Genomic DNA, 26,329 nt, shown 5'->3' with positions numbered 1-26,329 from the left:
GTTTCCAAAAACACCCCAAAAGGTAAGTTGAAGTTGAACCAACTAACAGTATTACGAAAAAAAACTTCTTGGGGGCACGCACTGATACGCGGGTCGCTCTGTGTGAATATAACTGTCGCGTGCGAGACTCCTTCTCTGGTGTCTCAAGGCGCGGCGTCGGTTTAAAAAGCGGCACGCGTCTGGGAGCCCCCCTCCTCGCGCTGGTCGCGTGTTGACATCCAATGAGAAGTCTCGGTAAGGCCTCGAGAGAGGTGATTATGGCCCCCCGAAGCTGGACTGTTTATGATAACGTTACAATTTAAGGAGTGTTTAACGCAGGGGAGGTAAGGGGAACCTCCCACAGGACGCACGTGCATGGAGAGCGTGGACAGGACGGCGCGAGACGTGCGCAGCTGGGACAGAATTCCTACCTGTTCGTGTGTCTGTCTGACATCGCAGGGGAGGAGGGGAGGGAGCTGGAAAAGGGTTAATTTGCCATCCTTTACTGCCGAAAGTGTTTCTTGCGCACTGTGCGTTTAAGTTTGCACCCCACTGGCACACGTAAAACCTGCTCCAAAGTTCATGTCAACACAGAGGGTGCATCACACATACAGGTGAGACGACTGAAAGAGAAGAATCTGACAAAATATTTCCCCCAAATTAACTAACTGTGGGTCTCAATTTCAGAACAGGCACTACAGATACATTTTTATTAAATTTAGAAAATAAACAGTGACATAAATGCAGGAAACAAGTTGTAGAAATCAACAAAGTTAAGGGAGGAAAAACCCTGAAGAGAATAAAGTATGCAAAGTTAAGCTTGAGCAAAAGTCATCTTGGAAAAAAAAAGAGATGCCAAAATATTTTGCGGCTCCTGGGGCTCGCGCGCTCATTGTCAATTCATCCATTCTAAGATCATCTCCAGTTTCCATTTTTCTTTTGTAGCGGCTCTAAAAACCTTTTGATCCAGCTCTCGGAACGCCCTGTCGGTAAAAAGGGCTTCACAGGGAACGGAAACATGAGCAGGGGTCTCGCGCTCAACACTGTTTCCTTTGCTGACACGAGCTGGATGTGGCGCGCGGTTGCAACTGGAGGCAGCGAGGAGAAAGTGCACGCACACACACTTAGAGAGAAAGATGCAAATACTCACACATGCAGAACACGATGTGACAATATACAATCACCGATAGAGCTATTGGTTTATCAATAGATATTCCAATAAGAGCTTTGATCACACGTTGAAAGGAAAGGAAATAAAGTTTGGACAAATTACAGCTGTTTAGGGAACCAACCAGTGATCAAAGCAGCCATGCTTACTGAGATGCAAACTTTACGCCTAACCTGGCAAATGAACAATGGGCTAATTGCTGGGTGGAAATTGGCTATTTAACCTAATTGCCACAGTCGATTTAAAGTATAACCTCACAGGCTGTATGTTAAATACAGTAGCCCAATGTATGAGGCACAATGATCAAGCAAGGCAACCTGCTACTACCCCCCGTTTTTACATTAAAAGACCTGATCACAGAATACAGGCCACATGGAAACAACATCATAAGCATCACAACTTTGACATACAAATATATAGAGCGGTTAGACATATTGGTTTTATTCTGAAAGGGCTCCCGAGCTGGGAATTGTGGGAAAAACAAAATTTGTGTGAAGAAATCCCATAATTTCAGAGATAATCCGACATCAATCTTTTCTATTTTTATTCATGTATTCATCACGGGGACGTCTTGCGGGCTAGAGGTCTGGCGCCGAGCGTTCGCCCCCTCTTCCCACCTACAAGCCCCCCATCCAACGGGCCGGCCCGGGCTCCTGAAGCTACCGACAGGTTGGATATTGTAGCTGGCGATTATTAAAGTGTCGCGGCCACAATGGAGACTCTATGTTCCATTGGTCACGCCTGGGGGGCTCCTCGAGGGAGAGAGGAGGGAGGCTCCCATTCCAATGCGCGAGAGCAGTCTGCGTGCTGCCGCTTCTCATTCCCATCTCCCGGGAGACAGGGGCGCGACGGGCACGAGACCGGAGTGAGGGGAGCTGGACAGGGGTATCAGAACTTAACAGGAGCCTTTCAAAGACTTGCTAAACTCATAAAAGTGTTTTCTGTCAGGTGCTAAATTATTAATGCGTTTTAAAACTCTAGGGAACTCCCATGTCTCCAAACTTTATGAGTTTGCCACACAAACCTGGAAAAACCAAGTGTAATTGGACAATACTTGTATTGGAAATAGGTTAGACATAAAGTAAGCAATACTGTTCTACTTTGCACTCTATAACCTTTATTTTATTGCTTTAGTTACTTTGAAGATCAGCACTGTGCATAATCATCTTAAAAAGTATGACTCAGCCTATTATCATGGATGAATATACACTTAAAAAACACCCCAACCAGCTGCTACATTATAATGCTACTAACATGCTGATGTTGTAAGTGTCCAGTCCAAACGTTCTGACACTTTAAATAGGCTACATTTTGCTCCTAGTACTTAAACCTAAATTTAATTATGAATGCAGGACATTTACATATAACGGATTATTTCTAAATTACTGTATTTTTACTTTCAGTTACAGTTTTTGCTGCTTGGCCCCTGAAACTATCGAAATGTTGACAAAAAGGCGATCAGAGGGACTTTAGGTACAGGTTTACTCTTCCTATAGGAAATTAAACATACTTTAAAACTTCAATGAAAAGCCTAGTCCCAATTAAAGGCCCAGTCCCTTGTACTTGTACTGTGGCTACACATTTTGACAAATAAAGGCCTGTCTCTATTAGACGCTTGGTCTGGTTGCCAAGTAGTTCATTTTTATAGAAGATCTTTGAATGTATAAAAACTACCCACCACAAACTGCTACCCACCTGAGCTAAAGTTAGTTAGCTCAGTTCATTTCACTGAAACCATGAGCACCAAAGAACGATTAATTCAGATTTATCTTCTGAAGAGGTCATAAAGTCAAATTATGTGTCCATTCCTTGATTACCCTTTAAGTTATTCATATTCCTTTAGTCCGTAAGGATCTTCAGATCAAAAGAATCAAAAAGGTTTTCCATAAAAATGAGTCCAAGTAGTGCGTATTGTTTTAACAGAATAAAGTGGTGTTGTGTCAGTATGCCAGGTGCCATAATCCTCAAGTGTCGTAAATCTCTCTGATGCACTGTCTGTCGGAGCTAGATCAAAAGAATGATCCACTACTGATATTTTTTTCTGAGCCTAATTTTTAAACAAGTAGTATTCAAACTGGTTTAAGTAAATGATTTGATTGCATTTCCTGTCTTTGCTGAGCAATAGTTTTGTGTGAAAGGAATTAAAGGCCTGTCCCAAATATAGGCCTGTTGAGCTCAGTGATATAAGCAAATATTAGCCCAGGTTATTAATTTAAGTTTTACGGTATTATAATGATACTGATAATGATCGGAGGCTACATGAAGATGCACACTTTGATCTCTGACTTGTACAATGAGAAAACTTTTACACTGACCTCAAGATTGTTGTCACTTTGTTGTGTCAAGTATTCAATGCCCCATCATCATCTGCTACATTAATTCATTTTATTCATTTTCAATAATTTGGGGATTATCTGCCATTTATACTGTTATAAAGTACAAACTGAGCCAAGTCTGAAAGAGAGATGGGGAGATCTCTGACAATTGGAGGGGGCTAAATAGTGTCACCCACTGGTCAAAGTGGAGAACTACAGTGTAGTGCTCCACTGAACTTGACAGCAGTTGTCCTCAGCAGTGTGTCTATCCAGCTGTTAAACAGCAGTATGCAGGCCTTTGAAGTGAAAGACACAAAAGCTCAGCTCAGGCTTGAACTTAAAATCTATTCCACACATAAAATCATCTCAGATCACTCACACCCATTTAAAAATGTTGTATTTTTCCCTTTAACTTTCACCCCTGAAATCTATTAGGTTTAATTAACTGCAGCTACGAGAACCATGAGTGATGAAATCCCTTTTCATCCCTTATTAAATGACACCCTGCCTGCATCAGTCAATTTTACTCGTGTATCTGTTCTGGATCAATTGTCCCTTTGAAAATTAAAAGGTCAAAATTACACTGTGACGTGCAAGTTAACAACCCCCCACTGAAGGCCTGGTTAGCTAGTCATTATCACAGGGTCAAACCTTAAGGATGGATTTTACTTAAAAAACCTTTTCTTTTGTTGAATGATCACTCTGGATTTCTCTCCCCGACTACATAAACAAATCAGATGTCCCTTGTTGCTGTATGTTAAGTGTTTATAAAATGATAATTTTAGAAAAGAGGGTACAGAAGAGAAATAATACTAAAGTGGAAAACAAGAAGACAAGCCACATACAGTAAAAACAGAACGCTGTGGAGAGAAGAAACCTTTGACATTTTTTTTTCTGGAAAAGTAAGAAGCCTCTAAAAGAAAGAGTGTGACAGTTGCTATGTGGATGGTGCTTTAGTGTGAAACTCTAGTTTTATGAAAAGTTGGTTATTAGTAAACAGAGAGCTGAGCCAGAAAGTAAAGCTCTCGATTTACTGGTCCACCCTCACCTATGGTCTTGAGCTATGGGTAATGACCAACAGAATGAGGTTGTGGATACAAGTGGCTGAAATGAGTTTCCTCAGAAGGCTAGCTGGGCTCAGCCTTACAGATAGGGTAAGGAGCTTGGACACGCGGAAGGAGTAGAGCTGCTGCTACTTCATGTTGAAAGCAACACATTCAGACTCCGACCTTGTCGCATATTGACGTGCTTGGTCATGGACTTTCCACGTCTACATATGACATGCAAGGTACCCTGGGTGCGTTGGTTGTCGACATTCTGGGACACCATGTCAAGTTCTGCCTGTTAAATGCATTGTCTTCTTTCAAAATACACTTACATTTTCACAGGAAATTTACCGTTTACTTGCAGTCTCTTTCAGAATAAACACACTATGTTGGTAAAACAACACAACTTGACGTTTTTTCCCCCCTTCAACAACAAACACACGTGGTTGGGTTTAGGCAACAAAAACACGTGGTTAGGTTTAGGAAAAAAAGAACAGGGTTTGGCATTTGAATCTTAGGGGACACGAACTCCGCTTTCTCGGGTGAAAATCGGTGTCTGTTGGAACCATCCACCACCCCATTTGGAGTTTCACTGCATTAACTTTCGTCCTTGTCCCACCACATTTCCCCAGGACACTGCCGGGTGCCTTTAAACTGTAACAGAAACTGGCTGCATTTCATGCCAATGTTAGGGGACACCTTTTTTCATTGGTTTCTGACACTGCAAGTCACTGCACAAGTGCCGGATTTTGACGACTTCGGAGAGAGACCAGGTTCTTGAAAGGGGTCAGTTGAGGTGGTACAGGCATCTGATCAGGACGCCGCCTGTTAGAGGTGTTCCAGGCACGTCCCACTGGTAGGAGGCCCTGTGGCAGACCCAGAACACACTGGAGGGATTACATACCTCAACTGGCCTGGGAACGCTTCGGGGTCCCTCAGGAGGAGCTGGAAAGCCTTGCTGGGGAGAGGGATGGATGGATGGATAGATGGATGGATGGTTCTTAGTGAGATGCCTTTATCTTTGAATGCTCAGTTCAGGAAATTTACAGATGTTTAGAGCTAACAGAAAAAAGACCTAAGGATTTTAGCATGAGGAAAAATTCAGTATGTTGATGAATGAGATGATGTACATTACAAAAGTTACCACCTTTCACAATATGGTTGTCCAGTTTAGCAAAAACAACAAATACCATCCCACTGTAGAAAACCTGTTTATTAGACAAATTATACACAGAAAGCTTTGCCACTTGTAACAGAGGCCCCAGTTTGTTCAGTTTTTGAATAATATGCAACACATACAACAAAATAGGCCTATATTAAATACTGTACATCATAAATTTTTGAAAATTATCAAGTAAATCCTGTAGTTCTATGTATGAAATTAAAAATGTTAACAGATAGCGCAAGAGCAAGTTTGTGCATGCTTTCTTTTTAATCAACTTGCCACTTTTTGTTATTTAGCCAGCAAATAATAAAATGAACTCAGGATGACGTGAGAAAAGCAAAAGAGTTTGTGTTTGATGTGTTTATGTCGACCATGGGCAGAACAAGGGAAAACCAAATGCAGTAATGTGACTGCTAAACTCAACACTAAAGCTCGTCATGATATACTCTTTTCTTTTTGTTAAACAAAAATAGCATCAACATGTAAAATATACATTTTTATAATGTCTCTTTCATTTATACTAAATAAAACCTTTTTAAATGTCTGTGTCCTATTTGTCATTCAATAGCCATACTGTAGCCTAATATAAGAAAAGAATGCCTAAGAATGCTTGCTTCAAAACACTGTGGCTCGACTGAGTTCTCTACGCACAACATTTTGCGGTTTTAGTTCTTAAAGATAACAAACTGAAAACTTGTTCTAAACAACTAACATTATCAATTATTAATACAGTGTTAGTGAAAAAGATTTGGTTCCATTTTAACCACCCCACCCCCTAATCCACAAAATATTCCTTTAATGCTCTTAATGTATACCATTCCCCGTCCCCCGCCCCCAAAATGCACCTTAATGGTCTCATTTTAATTAATTGGCACTTTAAAAAAAACAAGTTATATAAACAGTACCCTTAACATTACAGATATGAAATAGAAGTATATTTCGGACTCATAAAAGGCAGCCATTGGGTTCCGATGGCCGTTGACTCTTCGTGACATTCCCGTGACCCTAAAGCACAACCACTGATTTGCTGCTCTAAAACGTTTCCAGTACGTATATTTGGGATTTGACTGGAGGTCGGGAGGGTACAGCTAGCTAGTTGACATATAAGGCCTGTACTGAAGATGCTGTTGCAATGGCTTCTCCTCAACAACAAAATAAACTCCATTTCACCACTTGAACCTGATAAGAAGTGATCAATGAACTCGGACGTGACATGACCTTACAGAATGCGCTTTTGTCTTTTGAACACTCGGGCCATGGCAGCACTAAAATTAAGCAAAATAATAAAAGAAAAAAAAATCAAAAGTAAAAGTTTGAATGACTTAATGATGCAAAACCAGAGACTACGGCACTCATTTAGCAGTTTTTCAAAGTTTGCTGAGAGAAAAAAACAAGTAGACAGCTCAGAACAATGTTATTTTTTGTACTTCCTGACCAAAACACATTCCACGCATTAAAATCTATTTTTTTTTCCAAAAACAAAATTCAATAAAAGACATATAATAAGCATATGCTTTTTTTTCGAAGTCTTTCGGCTTGTCTTTTATGTTTTTTTTTTCTTTAAGTTGTTTTTTTTTTTGTATCATCCCTTTATACTATCCCCTCTGAGAGTCTGATTGGAGGATCTCACCTTGACTTGAAAAGCAGATAGCACAGTACAGGTGAGAAAAGAAAAAGGTCAGATCTACATACAATCACTTACAGGTCTGTGGGCACTGGTACAGTGCAGTGGGGTTGACAAAGAGTCTTTAATGTGCATCAAAGTGGTGAAAACAGTTTCAGGCTGATGCACCAAAATGGCAGAAATAGTTTAAGATCGACGCACCAAACTGGTGATTCAGTGTCATATTGTTGCACTGTCATGGCATTTCAGCAGTTTTGAGACCGATGCACCGTGATGGAGTCAGCGTGTGTTCCGCTGTAAAGTCTTAGGTCTACTCAGGCCACCATGTGGACACCACCTTGGGGATGATAACACATTTAGAACCGCAGGTTTTGGTGAAACGACACCAGAGAAGAGAAAACTCATATTGGACTCCCACATAGTGAAAAGGCAGAGTAAAACTGGAGAAGTGGAATCTTCCGTTATTCACTGAGATGGGGCCTTTTCAAAACTACAAGGGGCTGCTGTATGTATTCCCAGGGCTACAGACAAAACTATTTGATATACGCCTCCATAAAACAACAACTCAATAATTGCTTAGTAGTGTGAGCCCCTTGGAGTTGTTTAATGGCTAAAGACACCACCTGTCATCCACCAATGGCAGCCCTGAAGCTCACAGGAATATAGACGTGTTTCCTGTGGTTGGTGTAGTATAAACTAAACCCTCTGAGGTGGGGTTTAGGTAATAATAGTCAGGTCATTTCAGCAGATCTCCATTACATGAGGCAGTTCTCATATCGTAAAACAGAAGCAATAAAAAAAGATCCCCTTTCACACATATCCCCCAAAATAATCCCCCAAACAATCACAAGAACAACAACAATAAAGCAAAGATCCAAGCCCCCTGTCTGTCCCCCCCACCCACCTGTCCCTTTTTGCACCTCACCAGCATGGTTTGCAGGAGGATAAGGAACACCCCAACAGACCTCCACCTCCTCCATCTTCTCCACATACAAAATGGACACCCCTGGAAACACCCAAGCAGAAACTGAAAACATAAAGATTCCTATGTACACATCTCTATCCTCTGACTTTTTAGCTTAACCATAATGTATTTGTTCTACCATCCCATGACCGACCCTAGCCACCTCGCCTCCTCCTTCTGCTCCTCCTCCTCCTCCTCCTCTTCCTCCTGAACCAACCATATCCTCAGCAACTCCTCATATAGAGGTGCCCCTGTCTGGATCATTGCCGTATCCAAAGTTGGGTCCTGGACCTGTGGGCTGGTAGGGGATGGAGGACATTGTTTTAATGGGGCTGCGGAAGAAACCACCGTTGGGGGCCCTCTGCCTGAAAGGGCCCACCCCGCCAGTCCGGTGGTCCTGGAGGACGCCCCCGCCGCCGCCACCGAAACCAGCGGAAAATCCAGCAGCGGCTTTGGCAGAGAGGCTGCGGCTGAGGGTCTGGATCTGCTCGGGGATGAAGGTGGTGGTGGTGATGTGGGTGTTACGGAAATCGCTGATCTGCTCGAGTGCCTGGCGCGCGGCAGGCAGCGCATCCATGTCAAGGGGTGTTAAATCGACGGAAGAGGTGGAGAACTGCTTGTGGGGGCTTTCATCCTCGGTGCACAAGCTGTTAACCCGGCGGTGTAGGTGCTCCAGGTCGATCTCCTTATCGTCCTGCAGGTGGGGAGGGGCGGGGGAGGAGGAGGAGGATGGAGAAGAGGAAGCGGTGTGGTAGATGGTAGAAGGGAAGAGACGGTAATGCAAAGGGAAGGCAATTGGAAAGGATATGACAGGAAGGATCGGAAGGGATGGGATAGGAGAAAGATGAGTGTTAACGGATGGTAGATGGAGAAGGGAACAGAGGATAGGATGAGAGGGATGAGAAAGAGGAAGGGGGAGATGGTGAGAGGAAAGATGAAAGGGATGAATCAAGGAAAGTTGGATAAAGGGAGGAAAGGTAAAGGAAAAGGATTGAGGGTAGTAAGGAAATGGAGAGAACATTGAAGGAAATAGAGCAGAGTATGTGCAGAGAGGATATATTTTGAAAAAGAGGACATGGACAAGGATGGGGTGTATTTGTATTCAGCAATAGGGATGTCATCCATCCAACCAGCATAAATGGATAGTAAGAAAAATAGTTAAAGCAAGAAAGGGGCATCGGATAATGCAGATGATAAAGCAATGAGGGCAAGATAGTACGCATGGGGCCAAATGAAAGTTTTGGCACAATTAACAATGAGATAAAAGTCCATAATTAAGTGTGAGAGTGAGAATGAAGGTAAATAAACGGTGGTCACGGGGGGAACGTGGATGTGACAGGAAGCAGGGAGAGCAAAAAGAGAGGAGGGGAAGGATGGAGGGAAGAGAAGCACACTCTGAGCTGTGGTCAGGATATTGAAAGAGAGAAACATACACACACACACACTTCTACAAGGTCTTTAAGGGAGTGCAGATAATCTGGAATACACACAGAAAACACACCGCCATCATGCTGTGTGCTCTGCGATTCCAGGGTGCTTCTATTGTCCATATATTAATATTACACTATACAAACAACTTAAATTATGGAAGGCAGTCCAAATGCTCAACAATACCTTACTTATCTTATTTTTTCCTGCTTCTTGTCACCATTGCATTCTGGCCATCATGCCAAAAAATTCACATTGAGATTGACATCTCATTTTCAAGTGAATTTTTTTCTCCAGGCCACATACAATTCATCGCTGCTATGGCTTATTTCTTACTGCATCATACAACAATCTTAACAATCTTAAAGACAGAGTGCATACATTAACTTAAGCTTTAACTTAACTTACAGTATATATATTAAATGAAACTTATAATTACTATATTCACATTTAAATAACTTATCCACATAGTCTAAAGGATGGCAACACTCAGTGAGAGGTGTGTCATGCTTTTACTGGATAGGGGACAGTGGTGCAAGGGAGCGGAGTTCGCAATGGATGAGGTGAGGATATAGAGAGGAGCTGGAAGGTGTTAGAAGGTGCTGGAGAGAGTTTCCGAAACTCTTAAAATGTTGTCCACACACATGTGGCAATGTGCTTCTCTGGTTTTATGGAAGGTAAGGGTCTCAGAGGTAGGTGTAGGGAAGTGCGGGGTGTCACGTTATTTTAGGTGGTGGCTTATTTTGGTGTTTCACACTTCATGGAAACACTGGGTAAAGTCAAACAGGGTTTTGTGAGGAGGGGGAGTCACATCATTAGGGGGTAAAGATAGAGTTACTGACCGTGTCCGTCGGGTCTGGGGGGTCTGGAGGGGGCTCTGGACCTACTGTACGTAGCTCATGGACAGAGGGGACCAACAGTGGTGCCCCCTGGTTGCCATCTAAGGAAGGGACAGTGGGAGGGAGGAGAGGACGAGGGGGCGCTAGTGTTTGTCGTGTCACTATCATACACACACTAAACGTTTTGAAGGAAGGGGGTATCCAAAGGGGAGAGTTGGCATCAAAGAAATGAAGGGAAGTGGAAGAGAACAGTGCATCACAAATGGTCAGTTTGCTGTCAGTGAAAGGACACTAATGCGAGGAGTGATCGAAAGGGACTGAGGCAAGGGGAGGTGGAAGGTTTTCGTGGCAGGAGCGGACTGCATTTATACTACTGTGACGGGAGGTTCTCCTCCATTATAATGCCCACTGTAACATTACAGAAGAAAAGTCAACGCTAAATCACCCAAATGATCATAACCTGTACTGACATTAATAAAAATAACTAATCTAAAATGTCTTAAATGTATTTAAATATACATCACTAATTTACTGTGCAATACAAAGGCCTTATTTTGGAGAACAAAGCCAAGTTTAAACCATAAAAATGGTTTTTGGCTTCATATTGTAATACGAGGTTTTGCAAAAATCTCTGTTACATAAAATAAATACTTCATGGAAGGCTTTTACCTGCATATAGAACTTTGCAGTGCATGCAACTTTAACTGTCTGGTCAAAGAAGATGCTCTATTTGCCTCTAGATAGAGAGACAGCACCCTCTAATGGCAGAAAGGCAGCATTGCACATATAGTCAACTGGCAACATGCCAGATATATAAATGTTTTTGAAAGAGGTACATTTGCTTCCAGCAGAGCTTAGCTTGTATTGCGAACACCAACAATTTGAACCCTGCTCCTTGATGTCCTCTTAATACATCATCATTCATATAACATCTATCTTCAAGCATTACTAACCAATGGTTTATTTCTATCCTTTATTGTATGTATAACCTTGGGGTGGGAGGTGATGTGGTGAAGGTGGTCATTCTCATTTTGGGGGTGAGCTCGGAGGGGTTGGTGGGTTCGTAGGAGTGCTGCACGATCAGGGCACAGGGAATGTCGCAGCATGCTGGGGGCTGGTAATGGGTGGCAGTGGGGGCAGTGGTGTTGGCGGTGTTGGGGTTCTGGTTCTGGGTCTGGCCACCCAGGGCAAGGGGGTGCTCGTTGGGGCTGTGAGGGCAAGGATCAGCAGCTTGCCTAGCAGATGGGCCATCTGCCTGCGTCTGGTGTGAGTGTGTGACGTGCATTTGTGTGTGCAAAAGACAGGAGCAGAGAGACAGAGAGAAAAGAGGAGAGGGTGATGGGAGAAAGAGATGTGGAGTAATTTATATAAATGTGTTTGTGTGTTTGTGTGCATGCAAGTTGAGTGGGAAGATTAAAACAAGCCAAAATAAAATTATAAAAAAAATAAAGAAGCCAAATAGACACACAGGCAGACAATCGGCAGACGGAGCGGAGACAGAGAAGGGATGAGTGACAGACAAGATCAGGCAGATGGGAGGATTGTAAGGTGGAGGAGAGAGAGAAGTCAATTGGAGAGACAGACGGGTGGGGGGTGAGCGAGAAGAAAGACATGGCAGTCAGTCAGCACACACAGTTAAGCAGGTCGTTCTGTGTTGTGTCCTCAGAGAGGCATTCACACAGTTGTTATATACCTGGAAAGGGGAGATGTTTAAATGGCATTTTGTATTGCTCTCTCCCACTCTCTTTCTCCCCCTCGCCCGCTACACCCCTCAACACAGAGTACTTATCTACAAAAACAAAACAAAAAGGAAATATGACAGCGTTGAGCCACAGTGACACAGATCATTATATAGAGTTAGAACGAGGAGGCCGGCATTTCCCATCCAAACCATGGCAAGAAGAGGTCAGCTGTTTTAGGCAGACCTGCGAGGATGATACGCAAGGAAGTGCCCGCTCTTCTCGTGCTAAATCTACATGGATTATATGAAATATCAGACATGGTCAAAACCACAGATGTTACCATAATGGAAGAGTTCTGACAACGGTAATCATTTCTACTTTGTCAATATGCAGCATTACAGTCATGGCTCTTCGTTTGAACTTTCAGAGATGCGGCTGATTCCGATGACAGAACTCTTTCATGCAAACTTCTCGTAGAACATATATATAGGCCAAAGAGGGTAAAGCAATACAGCCGCCCTGTTATGAATGAAATGGGCCTCAGACACTCATTTGGAAATAGCTTGTGAGGAGAATCAAGAAAATTTAGACTAGCTTCCAAAGCAGTGTGGAGGGCACCTTTTTTCCTTTAGATGTACAGTACTATCATTACAAACATGCCCACTTCACCCACCCAGGCACCAACCCAAAATGAGATCAAATGCTTTTGAGCACAGTGAAAGAGTAGCAATACAGGGGAAGATGACACATTTCCATCCATGTTCACTGTAGTCAGTAATTTAACTGATATCTGAACTGTCAAAGAACCCCAAATAGCAGGGATGACTTGCAAGGAGACTATTAATACACATTTACACCCTCACCCCTTTATTATGTGTGCTAATCTTCGTCAAATGTGCTCAATCGTGATACTTCATTGGTGAAATACATCAGTCAACTTCTGTGGAAATGTGTGTTTCTGTGTCTGTGAGTGTATAAGCCCAGTAAAAGGAACTGTTTACATTGAGAAGCAGCCTCATAGATAGCAATGTCAGCCATTCCACAACACATAACACAGAACCATAAGCACAGACACAAAACAGATAAGCTGACAGTCAAAAGCAGTTACCACGGCATTACAGCAATGAATGCAAAGGCAAGTACAGACATGTACAGTATGTGATTATGCATGTTTTAGTATGTATAAGAAACACAGAGACACAAAGACTTGCAGCTTAGTTGTATTAGAGTTTGAATGGTGGATTGTGGGGTTTTCATGTATGCAGGAGGCATGTGCGTGATGGTGTTTTGGCCATACGACCTGATGGATGAACACAGTTATGATTTGCGCCAGTGTTTAAGTGAGTTCTGTCCATCTTAAATTAGGGAAAAACCATCGGGGACCATGAAGATCATGAACAGATGTGTGTCTTGCATTAATGGGTTTCATGATATGGCATATCTGACACAAAGGTTGGAGCATTCGTTATATTGACACAAGCCTGACATGACGGAGGAGGCGAGCTAAATGTGAGGCAATGATGACGTGTGTGCATGCACGTGAGAGCTCATTGGTGTGTATGTGAGTGTGTGTGTGTGTGTGTGTGAGACCAAGAGCGGTCGTATTGGGGAAGCTGTTTGTCATCTTCAAGGAGGACAAATGAGGATGAGTCTTTATAATTTCCTAATTAGAAATGATTAGCACTGTCAGTGTGCTTCTGAGTACATAATCCACAGATTTTATGGTGAGAACAAACTCATAATCCCAGTGATATAACTGCACTCAGTGTACATCGATGCTTTTAACATTCGTGCACTTGCTCATTTTAGATGCAGCCAAGAGGAGAGTTGGATCAGAGAGTATGCAAGAACACTTAAAATGTTCCATGTAACACCATGGTTTTAGTAATTCCCACAATCATGAATCCTTTAAGTCTGCTATAATGTATCCATTAGTAGTGAAGAAACCATGTAAACCCCATGTGGCTGATGTTGGCTGGAATTCTCTACACAGCAAGTCTATAATGTGTCTTCCTGGACACAGTAACTCACTGCATTGGAGTCGAGCGTTGGAAGTAGAGTCCTCATGCCAAGTCTGCACTCCCAATTCAAACTCCTGGTGCCAATGTATCCGACAAAGCCAAGTTTTCTATCCCCATGCATAAACAGTGGGTCACCAGGCTTTTCCATTTTATGTGATGCTTGCAAAAATGCACAGGGAGCTGCATGCTCTTGGCTCGGTGCGATGGTCTCAAGTGGTGTTAGCATTCACTGTGACAGCAAGACAGAGGCCAACGAGTTCTTCATTTAAACTGACAGAGAGCGAGGCGTCTAGTGGAGTTAATTACAAGCTTTATGGTTTGCTTCACTTTATTAATTTAACTTTAGGAAGTTGGATGACATTAAACACACTAGACTTACTCCATTGGCCATGACTAAGGCCAAATTGCACGCAGAGGCAGAGCTCTCCCCGGTCGATAAAATGCAACATATGCAATTTATCTAATTAGCTGCTTTGAAGTTGACTTAAATTTGTCTTCCTTCCTCCACTGAGTCAGGACATGCTGCAGTGGTCCCAGCTTGACTCTCTCCTCCTCTGTTCTCAGCAACCATCTTTGCAGCTGGTTGCCCATTTGGAAACATTCTGCACAGATGGTGATTTGAGATCTGAGTGTGGCATTCCCACTGTTTTTACATATTATGATAGGATAATTTTAGGACAAAATAAGAAATAATATCTCAGCCGAAAATGAAACTTTGATTGATGAGGTGTGTTCTGTTTGTTACTTGCTGTGGCCTTTACAGACAAGTCGTCAGCCCTAAGGCCAGGGTATACTTAGAACAAAATAATTTGTACGACCATGCCAAAAGTGTGTATCACTTTTTTAAACAGCCATACTCAAAATGTTTGCTTTTACAAAGACTGGCAAGGCACAATAATCAACGTAACACTTTTGAACTAAGTCCTCCAAGGCATTAATGTTGTTGCACATGGAAGGTGACGGTAGTTGTGTAGAGAATAGACCCTTTCAGGGCCAACGTCACAATGACGTCAGTTTGTTACCTGGAGGCAAACAGTGATTCTCTTAAATATCTTAAATCTTTAATGTCTTAAAATGTTGTCTTGTTGTTTTATTAGAAGCCAGAATAGGAGTCATGGCTCAAAACTTTTAAAATTTTATCGCATATGAACAGCCACTGCCCACCAACAAAAACGTTAAATGCGATAAGATGAAAGGACTGGATGGTGGCGATCATCAAAAATGCTCACATGTGCATCTCACACTTCCTATCAGGTGAGGGAAAAAGTATTTACTGTTGTAGTGATGAATAATGTTACGTGTATTAAGGGTTATCATGTCCACTCATCAGAAACTGGGGAGGTATTAAGAGGAATATTGGATTTCTCTGTAACGCTTACTTTTTAGCGCCTTAGCTAACGTTAGCTTCGGTAGCAAAACAAACTGCAGGAAACTGTTCAAGTGTCGTCCTCCTTTGTGAGACTGACCTAGTAATCAACCACAAAGCTTCCTGTGACATCATCCATATAGTGAGAGCATATGGGTTGGCTAGTCTGGTCCTGTTTGTCAGCGTTTACTTTTTCAAGTAACACTCGCGGTCCTGTAGAGGGAGTGACCTGACATGGTGCATTTGTAAATTCAGTCTGATGATCTACACTAAAACGAGTTGGTTGAAGAAACGTAACGTTAACTGTCTATATGAATTAACAAACAGGTACATTTGTTACACATTCACTCCGCTCAGTCCGCACGCAGAATGAGTATTTCTGAATGCACAACTCGCATTGTCTTCCTCCATTGTCTAAAACAAGCCAAAAGAACTTGCTAGCTAGTGCTAGCTAATGTCTGTCGAGAATTGTTTTGCCCCCATCTAAGCCCCGCCCACCAAAAAACATCATACTGTTTACTAAGAGTAAAAGGGTCTATGAAACAAAGTTCAAATCCAGCCTTCTTTCTCACCTCCACACACCTGCGCACTCGCTGAGTAAAGTGGGCATACTTGTTGGAACCAGGAATTGGAGTTACAAAAATTTACAAATGCAGCCTCAGAGCGGAGCGGGTGCAGGCGGTTTTAGATGCTGTTTGATAATGTGACAAGCAGTTTGAAGGGCACTGACCCTCTTGAGGTTCAGTGATTACTCTGAGCAAATCTCGAGCTGAGCCAACAGCAAGCAATAGGTCAACGCTTTGATAGGGTGAAGGATAACAGTCAGGGGTCAACTATCAAAAACAATCATGGCTGACTGAGCAAACTTCATTTTCACCATGGAAGCACTGACGGGGGCTGTTATAATGATGCACTATTAACTTTGTACTTAACTTTGATAACCAATTGCTTCACTCCCACTATCTTTCCAACGCTTTGTTTTGATTTGCATTCAAATAAAATCTCACTCCCTCCTCTCAACATAAAAAACAAAACAACTTGAAAACAATAAACCTCTTTTATTGCCTCTCAATGTGGCGCGGGACTAATCATGGCAATATCACTAACTGGAATTGCATTATAAATGTAAATCATCCATATGTGACTTCTACATCAATAACAGTGATTTCCATATGTCAGTAACTGCCTGATGCCTCCCTGCGAAACCTTGAACAAGATCTACAAAGAGAATCAAGAACTATCACCGTTTAAATCCCTGCTGTCCCTCCTATTCACTGCTTCGACTCCACGCCTGCGCTCAGTCAGGGGCTGATTCCACTGGCTGCTCTGAGTGGCTAATGAAGATGGCGGGGGGGCGTGTGTGTTTGTGCGTGTTGTAGCTGAACCACACTGTGCTTAACATGACTTTGGGCCCGACCAGAGGTTTGGTGTTTTTGTGGCTGCTCGCTTGGTGGACATGACTACCGATCTGAATGACAGATTAAAGCTGGTAACTGAGCAGGGGGGCTGGACGTAGGGGGTGTCTGTCAGTGTGTACTTAAGAAAAAAAACCACCTGATCCAAAGCAAATTGACATTGGCAGTCAGCTGGGTGCCAAGACCTATTTCTGGTTGAGTTGGGAGCAGCAATGTGGTTTCCCTTGACTGGGCCTCAAAACTGATGACTGTGTTTCTTATTTAGGCACTGTGCTTTGCACTGAATCAACTGAGAGATAAAGAATCTTTAAGTGAAATACTATAGCATGCACACTTAATATTTGATATATGTAACTTGATTCACTAAAGCAGTTAGATGGTGGAGAACTGAACCGTGGCAGCAATATATAGGCAACTAAATTAAGCTTAATTAGATTGAACTGCAGTCAACCTGCTGTTGAGCGTGTTGCTCTACTCTCACCGCAGTTTGTAGCCAGTTTATTGGCACATCATGCCAGATGCATGGGGAACTTACACATGGCAAATTAACTGAGATGGGAGGAGCCTGTGCGCGGCTTCATAGCTTCTGCTTGTGCACGAATCCTCTCGCAACATCAGCCTTAAACTGATTCATTTTCTAAAGAGGAAAGAAGACTCCACTTGGCGTGCAAGTAAAATTAAACAATTAAATAAATCAATGAGCAAAGAGCCCAAAGGACAAGTAATAAATACAACAAATCATTTGCCACTGTTGATCAGTCGCAAGCAATTGCAGGTGGTGTATTGGACTGCAGTAAACAAAGCTGTGTGAAACTTCCGAGCAGTTTGTCAAACAGGCGTGTGCACACTACAATGATCACAGCTGATGAGGCGCATTGCTTGAGTCACAAATCACCTACTTGCCTGCAAAAACACACCGATTTTAATTTGGTTTGTAGTATATTTCTGTCTTTCAGGTCAAAGAGATTCAAAGAATTCAAGAAATCTTCTCCAAAAGCTGGAGACTAATGATGCAGTAATGCAATAATGTGTGATGATGCACTAATGTCAAACTAGGAGCTGCTAATTTAATGATATGGAAGCAGTGGTTCATAGAGCTCTCACGTTGAAACTTTCCCCCTAAATTACTTTCCAGATGACTGGTGTTATCAGTCTTTTATCATGAAAAGTAACCTGATCTGACACTAAATCATCCTGGGTACAGCCATAATTTCCATTCCCATCTTTTTGTCATCTTTTCTAATTTATTCTTGGTGGAACTTTAAATTAGCATGACACCCCAGATTAAGGAGACGGGCCAGGCTTCTCTTCTCTTTCTGGGAGTCGGAGTCATGCAGAGATGTTCACTTAGAGAGTCCTAATTAGTGTAATGGTCATCTTTTTCTTCCCTATTAAAGCCCATTTTTAGTAACCAGGCAACAATAGCTGTAGTGCATTATGGTGAGCTGGTTTTATATGTGAAAGAGTGGAAGTTGAATGACGGGGTGGTAAACTGTTTGGCATCAATTCTCTAAAATTATCCATAAGTTAACCTTCACCCTTTTATCAAAGAGTTTCCTCAGAGGGGGGAAAAACACCCAATTGTTTGAAGCTGAAGTAATTTACCTGATGGCAAAAACATTTTCTGCTAAAATTAATCTGTGCTGCTTCACGCCTCAGTCTAATTTGTTACCAACACATAAATAATTAACTCTAAACCCAAAGTGAAAATATTATTCCACACATAATTACATTTCTTTCAGTTCATCAGTGGCATGTTTTGCATTCCAAATTTGCAACACTTTGCTGCAATTTCACAGTTTTGATTAAATTTATTTACTTGAGCACTTTCTCCCTCTGTGTTTCGGTAAACATAGCAGTAGGCACGAGAGGTGACAAGGTGGATTGCCGCTGACAGTTGAACTGGAAGCTGGTACGAATCTTTGTCAAACTTTTGTCTCCTGCATTGGAGAGCTTGCAATGACGCCTAGCACTCTGCTATGTTCTGGTGAAAGGGCCTGAGCTTGATTACAATGTATAGCTAAAAACACAACTAAACATGCTGCCCACTTTTTTCCCCTTGAAGATTCTACTTGTCTATGGTGCAGCAAACAAAGCCACCAAATCACAACAGACTGCAGGGTTTCTACGAGGGAAGGATGTTGCCAGCGTCACTTTGATTGCCTCAAATGATATCCCCGCTGAGGTGATCAACCGCATATAGGCTGATTGGATATTTCACAGGGCGCTGCTGCTAATTTACAAGGTGGAGTGTTGCCACTGTTTTCGAAGAGAACGCTGGTATAAATATCCGTGCTTAACACTGTGAGTCAGTGTGTTCTGACTCTGCCCTGGTCAAGGCACGCTGCAGTTTTTAAACAGGCCCTGGGGCTGTTTTTGTATTCTGCTTTTAACGTTGCCAGCGTCCTCTTTTCTCCAAAACATTAACTTTTCAGAAAAATAAGTGGTTGATTACCCTGTTGACACTGACACATTTGCCTCATTTTGAATTAATCAAGACCATCAAAATAGCATTAATAAAACATTAAAAAGAAGAGGTGAGAGTACGCAAATGCAGAATACTGAATACCTTATAGGGCCAGTGCACTTGCAGTCCATATTGAGGATCTGGACTGTGATTGGGCATTGTCATGGTGAAAAGAGACGTACATTACAGTGTAAACATGGTCTCGGCAGACTAAATATTTTAATGTGTAGACATGAAGCTAGATCAACTCATTCATATTACATTAAAGGTATACTATGCAGGATTATAAACACTCAGCAGCGAAAATGAATCCAAAATCTAACCACAGATTTGCTCTCGTTTGGCGCTTGGCCCCCCATATTTGTGTTTTTTCGACCCTGTGTCACTGACATGCCTGTTGCTTATGGTCTGGCGCCTGAGCGCTGGGATGGGGGGGGGGGGTACATGCCCATTAACGTTCCAAACACAGAAAATTAGAAAATAATGGTCGAGGGTAACTTGGAAATCCAGATGCCCCGCCCCCAGCAAATTTGAATTTGCTCTGCACGGGGATCTGGCCCCGACGAGCAGAGCCCGGTGAATCGCCATCCGAGCAATCAGATCAGTCTGTCTGACAGAGGCGGGCTCTGGGTGGGCGTAACATGATGAGGAAAGCGCTGCGCCGTAGGAGTCTAAAAGTAAACAGCCAAGATGGCAGCCGCTGAAGGACCGCATCCATTCAATTTAGCTTTGGAAGAGACGCTAAGCCAACTACACTTATTTTATTCCTTGAGAGAGGAACAGAAGACTGCCCTAGAAGCCTTCGTTTCCAGGAAGGATGTTTTTGCCGTTTTGCAGACGGGATACGGCAAAAGCATAATATATCAGTTAGCCCCACTGGTCGGCAAACAAATGGGACTGAGTGCAATGAATACGTCACCTTGTTTTTTGCTCTGATTGGCTATCGTGCTATCCAATTGTGTGTGGCGGCACTTAATATGCCTCAGTTAGTGCCGCCCCTTGGGTAGGAAGGGTGTATCGATGAGGGCCAGACTCAAAATCTTTCTAGATTTGAGTCTCCAGCTAGGTCGAGGGCAGAGTCTCTGCAGAAAAATACACCACCACATATCTCTAGTGGGTCATGATTACTTCTGTATGAGTCTATGCATTGTTTAATTCAGGAAAATCCTGCATAGTATATCTTTAACACTTTCTGACATGTGTTTAATGTGAGTATATGTACCCTGGACATGTCACCCAGGCCATCTATGGCATCATAGTTAAAGATAGATATCTTATTTGGCATCGTGAGGACTAAGAACTGGGTAAGAAATTAACCAAAATTTGCTTTTGACAATCGTCGGCTAATTGTTTTGATAATTTGATGGTAACTTTAATTACGACAGTGTGCTTTATACGCTGACAGTCCCATTAAGATAATGAACGCGGGTGAGAAAGGAAAAATTAATACTACAATGTTCTCGGAGTTTCTGAAAACATTCGGGCCCTGTTTAACCTTTCATTCCCTTCCAACATTCGCAGAGATTTTTACACACAAGACTATGCAGAAGATCAATGCCGGTTATATCACTGGAGATCTAATATAGCACCTCCAGGATTCTTTCTGACAAAGTGTGCAAAAGCCTTGCAACAAAATACAGCTCCGGCCTGAGCTATCAGCACAGTGTTGCTGATGTTGCTTGTGTGCAAATTAAGTTCAGGAGAGGTGACATTGTGAACATGGGAGGTTTTCAAAGGTTCCAGACGCTGTCAGCGTCACAACTCCTTCACGAGGAAGGCTCTGCTCATATCTCATGCACCATGACAGGAATTGACTTGTTTTTTCACCTTAGCGTCCCCGGTCACAGAGTCTAGACTTTGTATTTAGTCATTCTACACCCTTCTCCCCTTGCCTCAGCTAGACCTGAAACGAAACCCATCATCCATCTATCCATCCATCAATGTATTCACTCTTACTTTTTTTAATCCCTGCTTTCTTTTTTGCCTATTGCACAGCTTCTTTCCCCTGTTGCAGCATAAAAAAGACTTGGGATGATGTGTTACAGACCCTATACCGCTCTCTGTATTACTGTTCCTGCTTTCAGTCACCCATCCATCCCCCTACCTCCTTGGAGGGGACCCTGGATCCCTTCCGTCGTGACCACCAGCTTTCCACCATGGCAATGAGGCAGGAGAGCACCACGCCGGCTGCCAGGACGCAGAAAACGCCGGCGAAGCTGTGGATGTCCAGGGCGTTGCCGCGCTGTCGTGTTTGGACCGAGCTGTAGAGATCACAGGGGCTGTCCTTGGGCCACCACTTAAGTTTCAGTATGTCCATGTCACCATTCTGCTGGAGCTCCAAGATTCTGGGACACAGGCAGGAGATGCAGGCATGTTAGCAGAGACTCAAGTACAGTTAAGGCGCATACTTCACACACGCTTACAAAACAGAAATACTGCTACAAAAACACAAAAGTAAGCCAGGTATACATGACTGAATGTGTAGATGCATGAATGAGCAACAAGCCAGCAACATCCAGAAGAGTAAGATAACGCTGTCCAGGATGAGCACAGTCATTATGGTCATTGAAGGTGTCTGAGTGTAATTTGAATGAGTCAAACCCTACAAAACAATCACGGAAAATGAAAAGTATCCATCTGTACGAGTCAACTGCACAGAACCTGACAACACTGCAGCTTTTACTGCAGTTGCTATAACTCCCCTCTTCCATTTGAGGGCAGTGTTTGCCAGTCAAATCCCTCCCTGATCCCTGACAACCATATTGGGCTGTCAAACTCATTATGGCTAACATTAATATGTTTTGCAGCACAGCGCGAGTACACTGCCACAATGTCATTGCGCAGCCTAGCTTTAGTCCCACGATTGATGGCTTCAGAGAGGATACAGCTCAGAGGTTGATGGGGTCCCTCTGTTAGCCTTCAGCTTATTATTTAACTGGGTCGTTCGTTTTGGTTTGGAGGAGAGCTGCAGACACACACAGACAGACAGCCGTACAGAGGCTCTGTTAGCATTTCGGCTGGATATTTAACAAGCGATCTGGCATGGAGGAGAGAGAGGGGCACTGGGAGAGAGAGAGACAAAGAGAAAAAAAGGCAATGTGGAAACGTGTGTGTGCATGTTTATGCATATTCGTCCCTCACAGGCACATACATACTAACACAGTAAACAAATAGATGCAAATAATCCCTAAGCTGCCACAGTGATTGACACCAACAGGGTAGACACACATCCAGAAATGAACAAAGTCACAAACTTGACTGCACGCATGTCAAAGCAAACTTAAACAGGATGCATACATATGTAAATAGAGACAGATGTTTGCAATTATCTGCACAACTTCCTGGGGGCAAGCCCCCTCCTGCAATTTCAATGACAACGTGCTGACGTGAACGACAGTGCCCATCTCTCATCTTCAGCTTTCCTCATGCGGAATACACAGAACGGACTGAAATCAATCAAGGAATGCAAATGGGCCCTACAGACAGTTTACATAATTAATTTCATCCACAATAGCCAGAAAAAAAAACATGGCTTATTTCAATGTAAATCAGCTAAACAGGCTCAGGCAGGCACGTCGCTCTATAACCACGTCACTCTCATCAAGGAACACTCAATTATCACTACCTGAGCTTTACTGAGCTGGAGGGACTATATGGTCAAAATGTCAGTTGTGGTTGTAGGAGAGAAGAGGAGAGGAGAAGAGAACAGACAATACGAGAATAGAAAAAGTAATTCGAACAGCAAATCCACCAACATTCATTCTAATACGAGATCATGTCCACCAACTGCCGGCTTGATTGTGGGATTGTATGGCTCAGATCAGCGCAGATTAGTGCCAAGATTAGATAAGACTTTGTGTAGACGATATGCAACATTGACTCAAACAAATTAAATCAAACTGATCTGCACTAGTGTTCAGCAGTAGTAGTATAGTAGCAGCACTGGCCTAGTTGTATGCCCTGGTTATCACTCAACTGGCATGAAGAAGAGGTAGTCGGTGTAGAAATCTCTCGTCACACAACAATCTTGCATCTGTTCTTTTTCAGCAGTGCAACAGACGCTGCTCCTTTTTCCTTTTAGACATGCAACTTTCGGACTGTAATAAAGTCAGGACTTGTGCTTCTGGCATTGCTTCTTGCTTGACCCCTCCCTGCACTCTCTGGGACGAATTCGCAAAAAGATTGTACGACTTTTGCAGCCGCTAAACCTGCACATTTAAGACTACAAAAAAAAAAAAAAAAAAAAAAAGTGTAATTCTCAGAGCACCCACAAAGAGAAATTGATGCAGTCTCTGTGTCCCTGTGCTATTTGCATGTATTTAAATGAGGTAATACGCATACATTTGGTGCAAAATTGGCCCCTTTCTATGCAAATCAGCCACACTGCAAAACACCAAATCACCAAAAGACCAGCGCTAATAGCCACATGTAGTTGCAGGGAAATTATTAGCGTCTTCAGAGAGTTGGTGGTAACTGAAGTGCATTTATAAGGGGTGTCACGCCCAGACTTTCCAGTGATTATGGCAGCAGCACTGACAGACTGGGATAATAAATCCCAAATATGGTCTTTCTCTGTCACATTTAAAGTCCTCGCTGAGAGTTCTGAGGAATGCCTTTGCACCTCATCGGTCAGGACCTGTAGCTCATGGGCTGTAACAAATTTTGGTTTTCCTTATCTCTCTGGCATTGTTCTGTCTACTGTGTTCTTGGTGCAAAGGCGACATTTATACTTTGCCATGAATGATTGCACTCAGCTGACAAACTTTATGTCTCTGCTGTAATATCATTAGCACAATATCTTGCAGGAGAAGCAGTAGTGCTAAAACAATTCACTGTTGCATGCAGGGCACACTGTTGAAATTCAAGGGGACGTGGCTAAGATAGGTTTTTGAACAGTACCTGTGTATAATCCAATTTTAAACAGCTTAACAAGTTTGTTGTTGGTTGATGACAGTATCACAGAGAAATCACTGTTTATGAAAGTCAAAACAAGCTTCTTTTTTTCCCCACATAAGTGTTGTGCCTTTCAAACAGTACTGACCTTTTTATCTGTCACTTTGACAACAGCGACACACACACACACACACACACACACACACACACATACACACACACACACACACACACTCACTCACTCACACAAGCAAGCCCGCACTCTGACAGACGGCTTCGCAGAAAGACGGATTACACACAGTCTAATGAGATGGAATAAGAGCGATCCCACCTATCAAAGAAGCCAGGCAATGTTTTGTCAAAATATTTCATCATTTCTCGCTTGGAATTCAGCCAACTTCTAAAGATTTCTTGTCTGAATTCATGTCTTTTCATGTCAGTCGGAAAGAAAGAGGCGTGCTTTGTGTTGCGAGTTGCTGTCTGTTATCTCTGCTCATGGGGTGACTGTTCCTACTGTACGTGTCACAGATGTCATGTCAAGCAGGTTTCTGTGTGGCACTTACAGGAGTGGAAATAAGTGGCGACATTTCTACTTTAAAATCTGTGAAAAATAATTACTATAGACAGCAAACGCTTCTGCGACACAATCCTACAAAAGGGCTTTACTGTTGACCTTTGAGGGGAAACAAATAAACAGTGGAGAAGGTAATTACTGTAACATTTCAGCGACGCCAGGTGCATGTAATTGTCAAATCCTCGCATGATTTCAAATACGATTTTGTTGTGTGTTCAGATGACTGAATCTATAAGTTAAAGCTTTTCAAATATTAATCAAAGAATCACTAAATGCAAACTTTCTCCGACTCCACTGTAGACAATCAAAAGGATGCCAAACAGAACAACAAAGGCAAACTAAAAGGCTTACTCCCAAACTTGATCAAAAGATCAAACAGATCAAAACAAGAAAAACAAACATTTCAAACGGAGACTTTCATCAGAGGAATTATTAGGATGTGACTAAGCTGCATGTAACTTTGAGGGAGGACAGAGACGAACAGATTTGAGATTCAGGACAGAGTGCTTTCTCTCTCCCCTCTATTACGACCCTGTCTGCCCGTGGAGCTCATCATCTATCACTCTGCACTAATTGGCCTATCAGAGTTATGCAAAAGCTGCTTCCCCGATAGGCCCTTGAATCAAACCCTAACGCTGACATGCACTCACAAGAACACACACACATAATAGCTACCGTCACATTTACCTTACGTTTATCTCACTGAGGTTAAGCTGCCCTTTCCCCGCCCACAGACAGGCAACAGATACACTGATTTAACTCTGAACATTTGCAAAGAAGATCAAAATAATGATGACCATGCAGGAAATATTATGTGATGCCTGCTGTCTTGTTCTCCTGACACCAACACACTGGAGCGTGCCTGAGTTTGGACAGATGGTGCAAGCTAAAAGTGAAGAGGAAGATGCTTACATGCAACACTACAGGGCCCCTTTTAAATATGATGACAATCCCAACATAATAAGTCATAAATGCAGCATGAGCTTGCCCGAGTAATTCCAGTCCTAGTGCTGAAATGTATCTACCACTTGGTCACTTGCAGATAAGCACATGTAAAATCAGTTACCAACAAGCGGAGGAGAGATCTCTGTTAGCTCGTGGCAGCTACAGAGTGAGGAAAACCTCAACTTTGTGAGAAAAAGTGAACACGGCGATGATCATTTTTAAACACAAAAGCAGTTTGCCACTGCTCTTCATTTATCTCCATCCCATGGCTGACAGGCGGGATGAAAGGCCACCGTGAGCTGCCTGACAAAAACATGGGTTGAGTCAAAGGTTTCCTGCAGTACACCATCTGTCTGGGTCTCTAATTTGTCTGTCGCTGTCTCACCAAAAGAAACACAGCTTCCCTCGAAAACACGTATGTGCAAACACACGGCGACG

General features: G+C 42.8%; 1 protein-coding gene across 4 annotated transcripts in view; it reads right to left on the bottom strand.

The window, feature by feature from the left end:
* Positions 1 to 7,868: 7,868 nt before the first annotated feature.
* The window catches only part of grid2 (glutamate receptor, ionotropic, delta 2), a 713,868-nt gene continuing 695,407 nt past the window's right edge, over positions 7,869 to 26,329 (bottom strand). Inside the window, exons 15-17 of one of the 4 annotated variants that reach the window (XM_049577882.1) lie at positions 21,584 to 21,824; positions 11,518 to 11,789; positions 8,700 to 8,955 (exon numbers count right to left, since the gene is read on the bottom strand). In XM_049577882.1, the coding sequence (XP_049433839.1) occupies positions 8,850 to 8,955; positions 11,518 to 11,789; positions 21,584 to 21,824 (619 nt within the window). In that variant the 3' untranslated portion in view covers positions 8,700 to 8,849. Of the gene's footprint in view, positions 8,956 to 11,481; positions 11,790 to 12,221; positions 12,318 to 21,583; positions 21,825 to 26,329 lie in introns of all 4 variants that reach the window. The other 3 variants (XM_049577883.1, XR_007449482.1, XM_049577881.1) reach the window with 3 other exon arrangements.

The sequence above is a fragment of the Epinephelus fuscoguttatus genome, linkage group LG6 (genome assembly GCF_011397635.1).
Source record: "Epinephelus fuscoguttatus linkage group LG6, E.fuscoguttatus.final_Chr_v1".
NCBI lineage: Eukaryota > Metazoa > Chordata > Actinopteri > Perciformes > Serranidae > Epinephelus > Epinephelus fuscoguttatus.
Note: the sequence above shows the minus strand (reverse complement) of the source record. Positions and strands in the feature narration are given on the sequence as shown.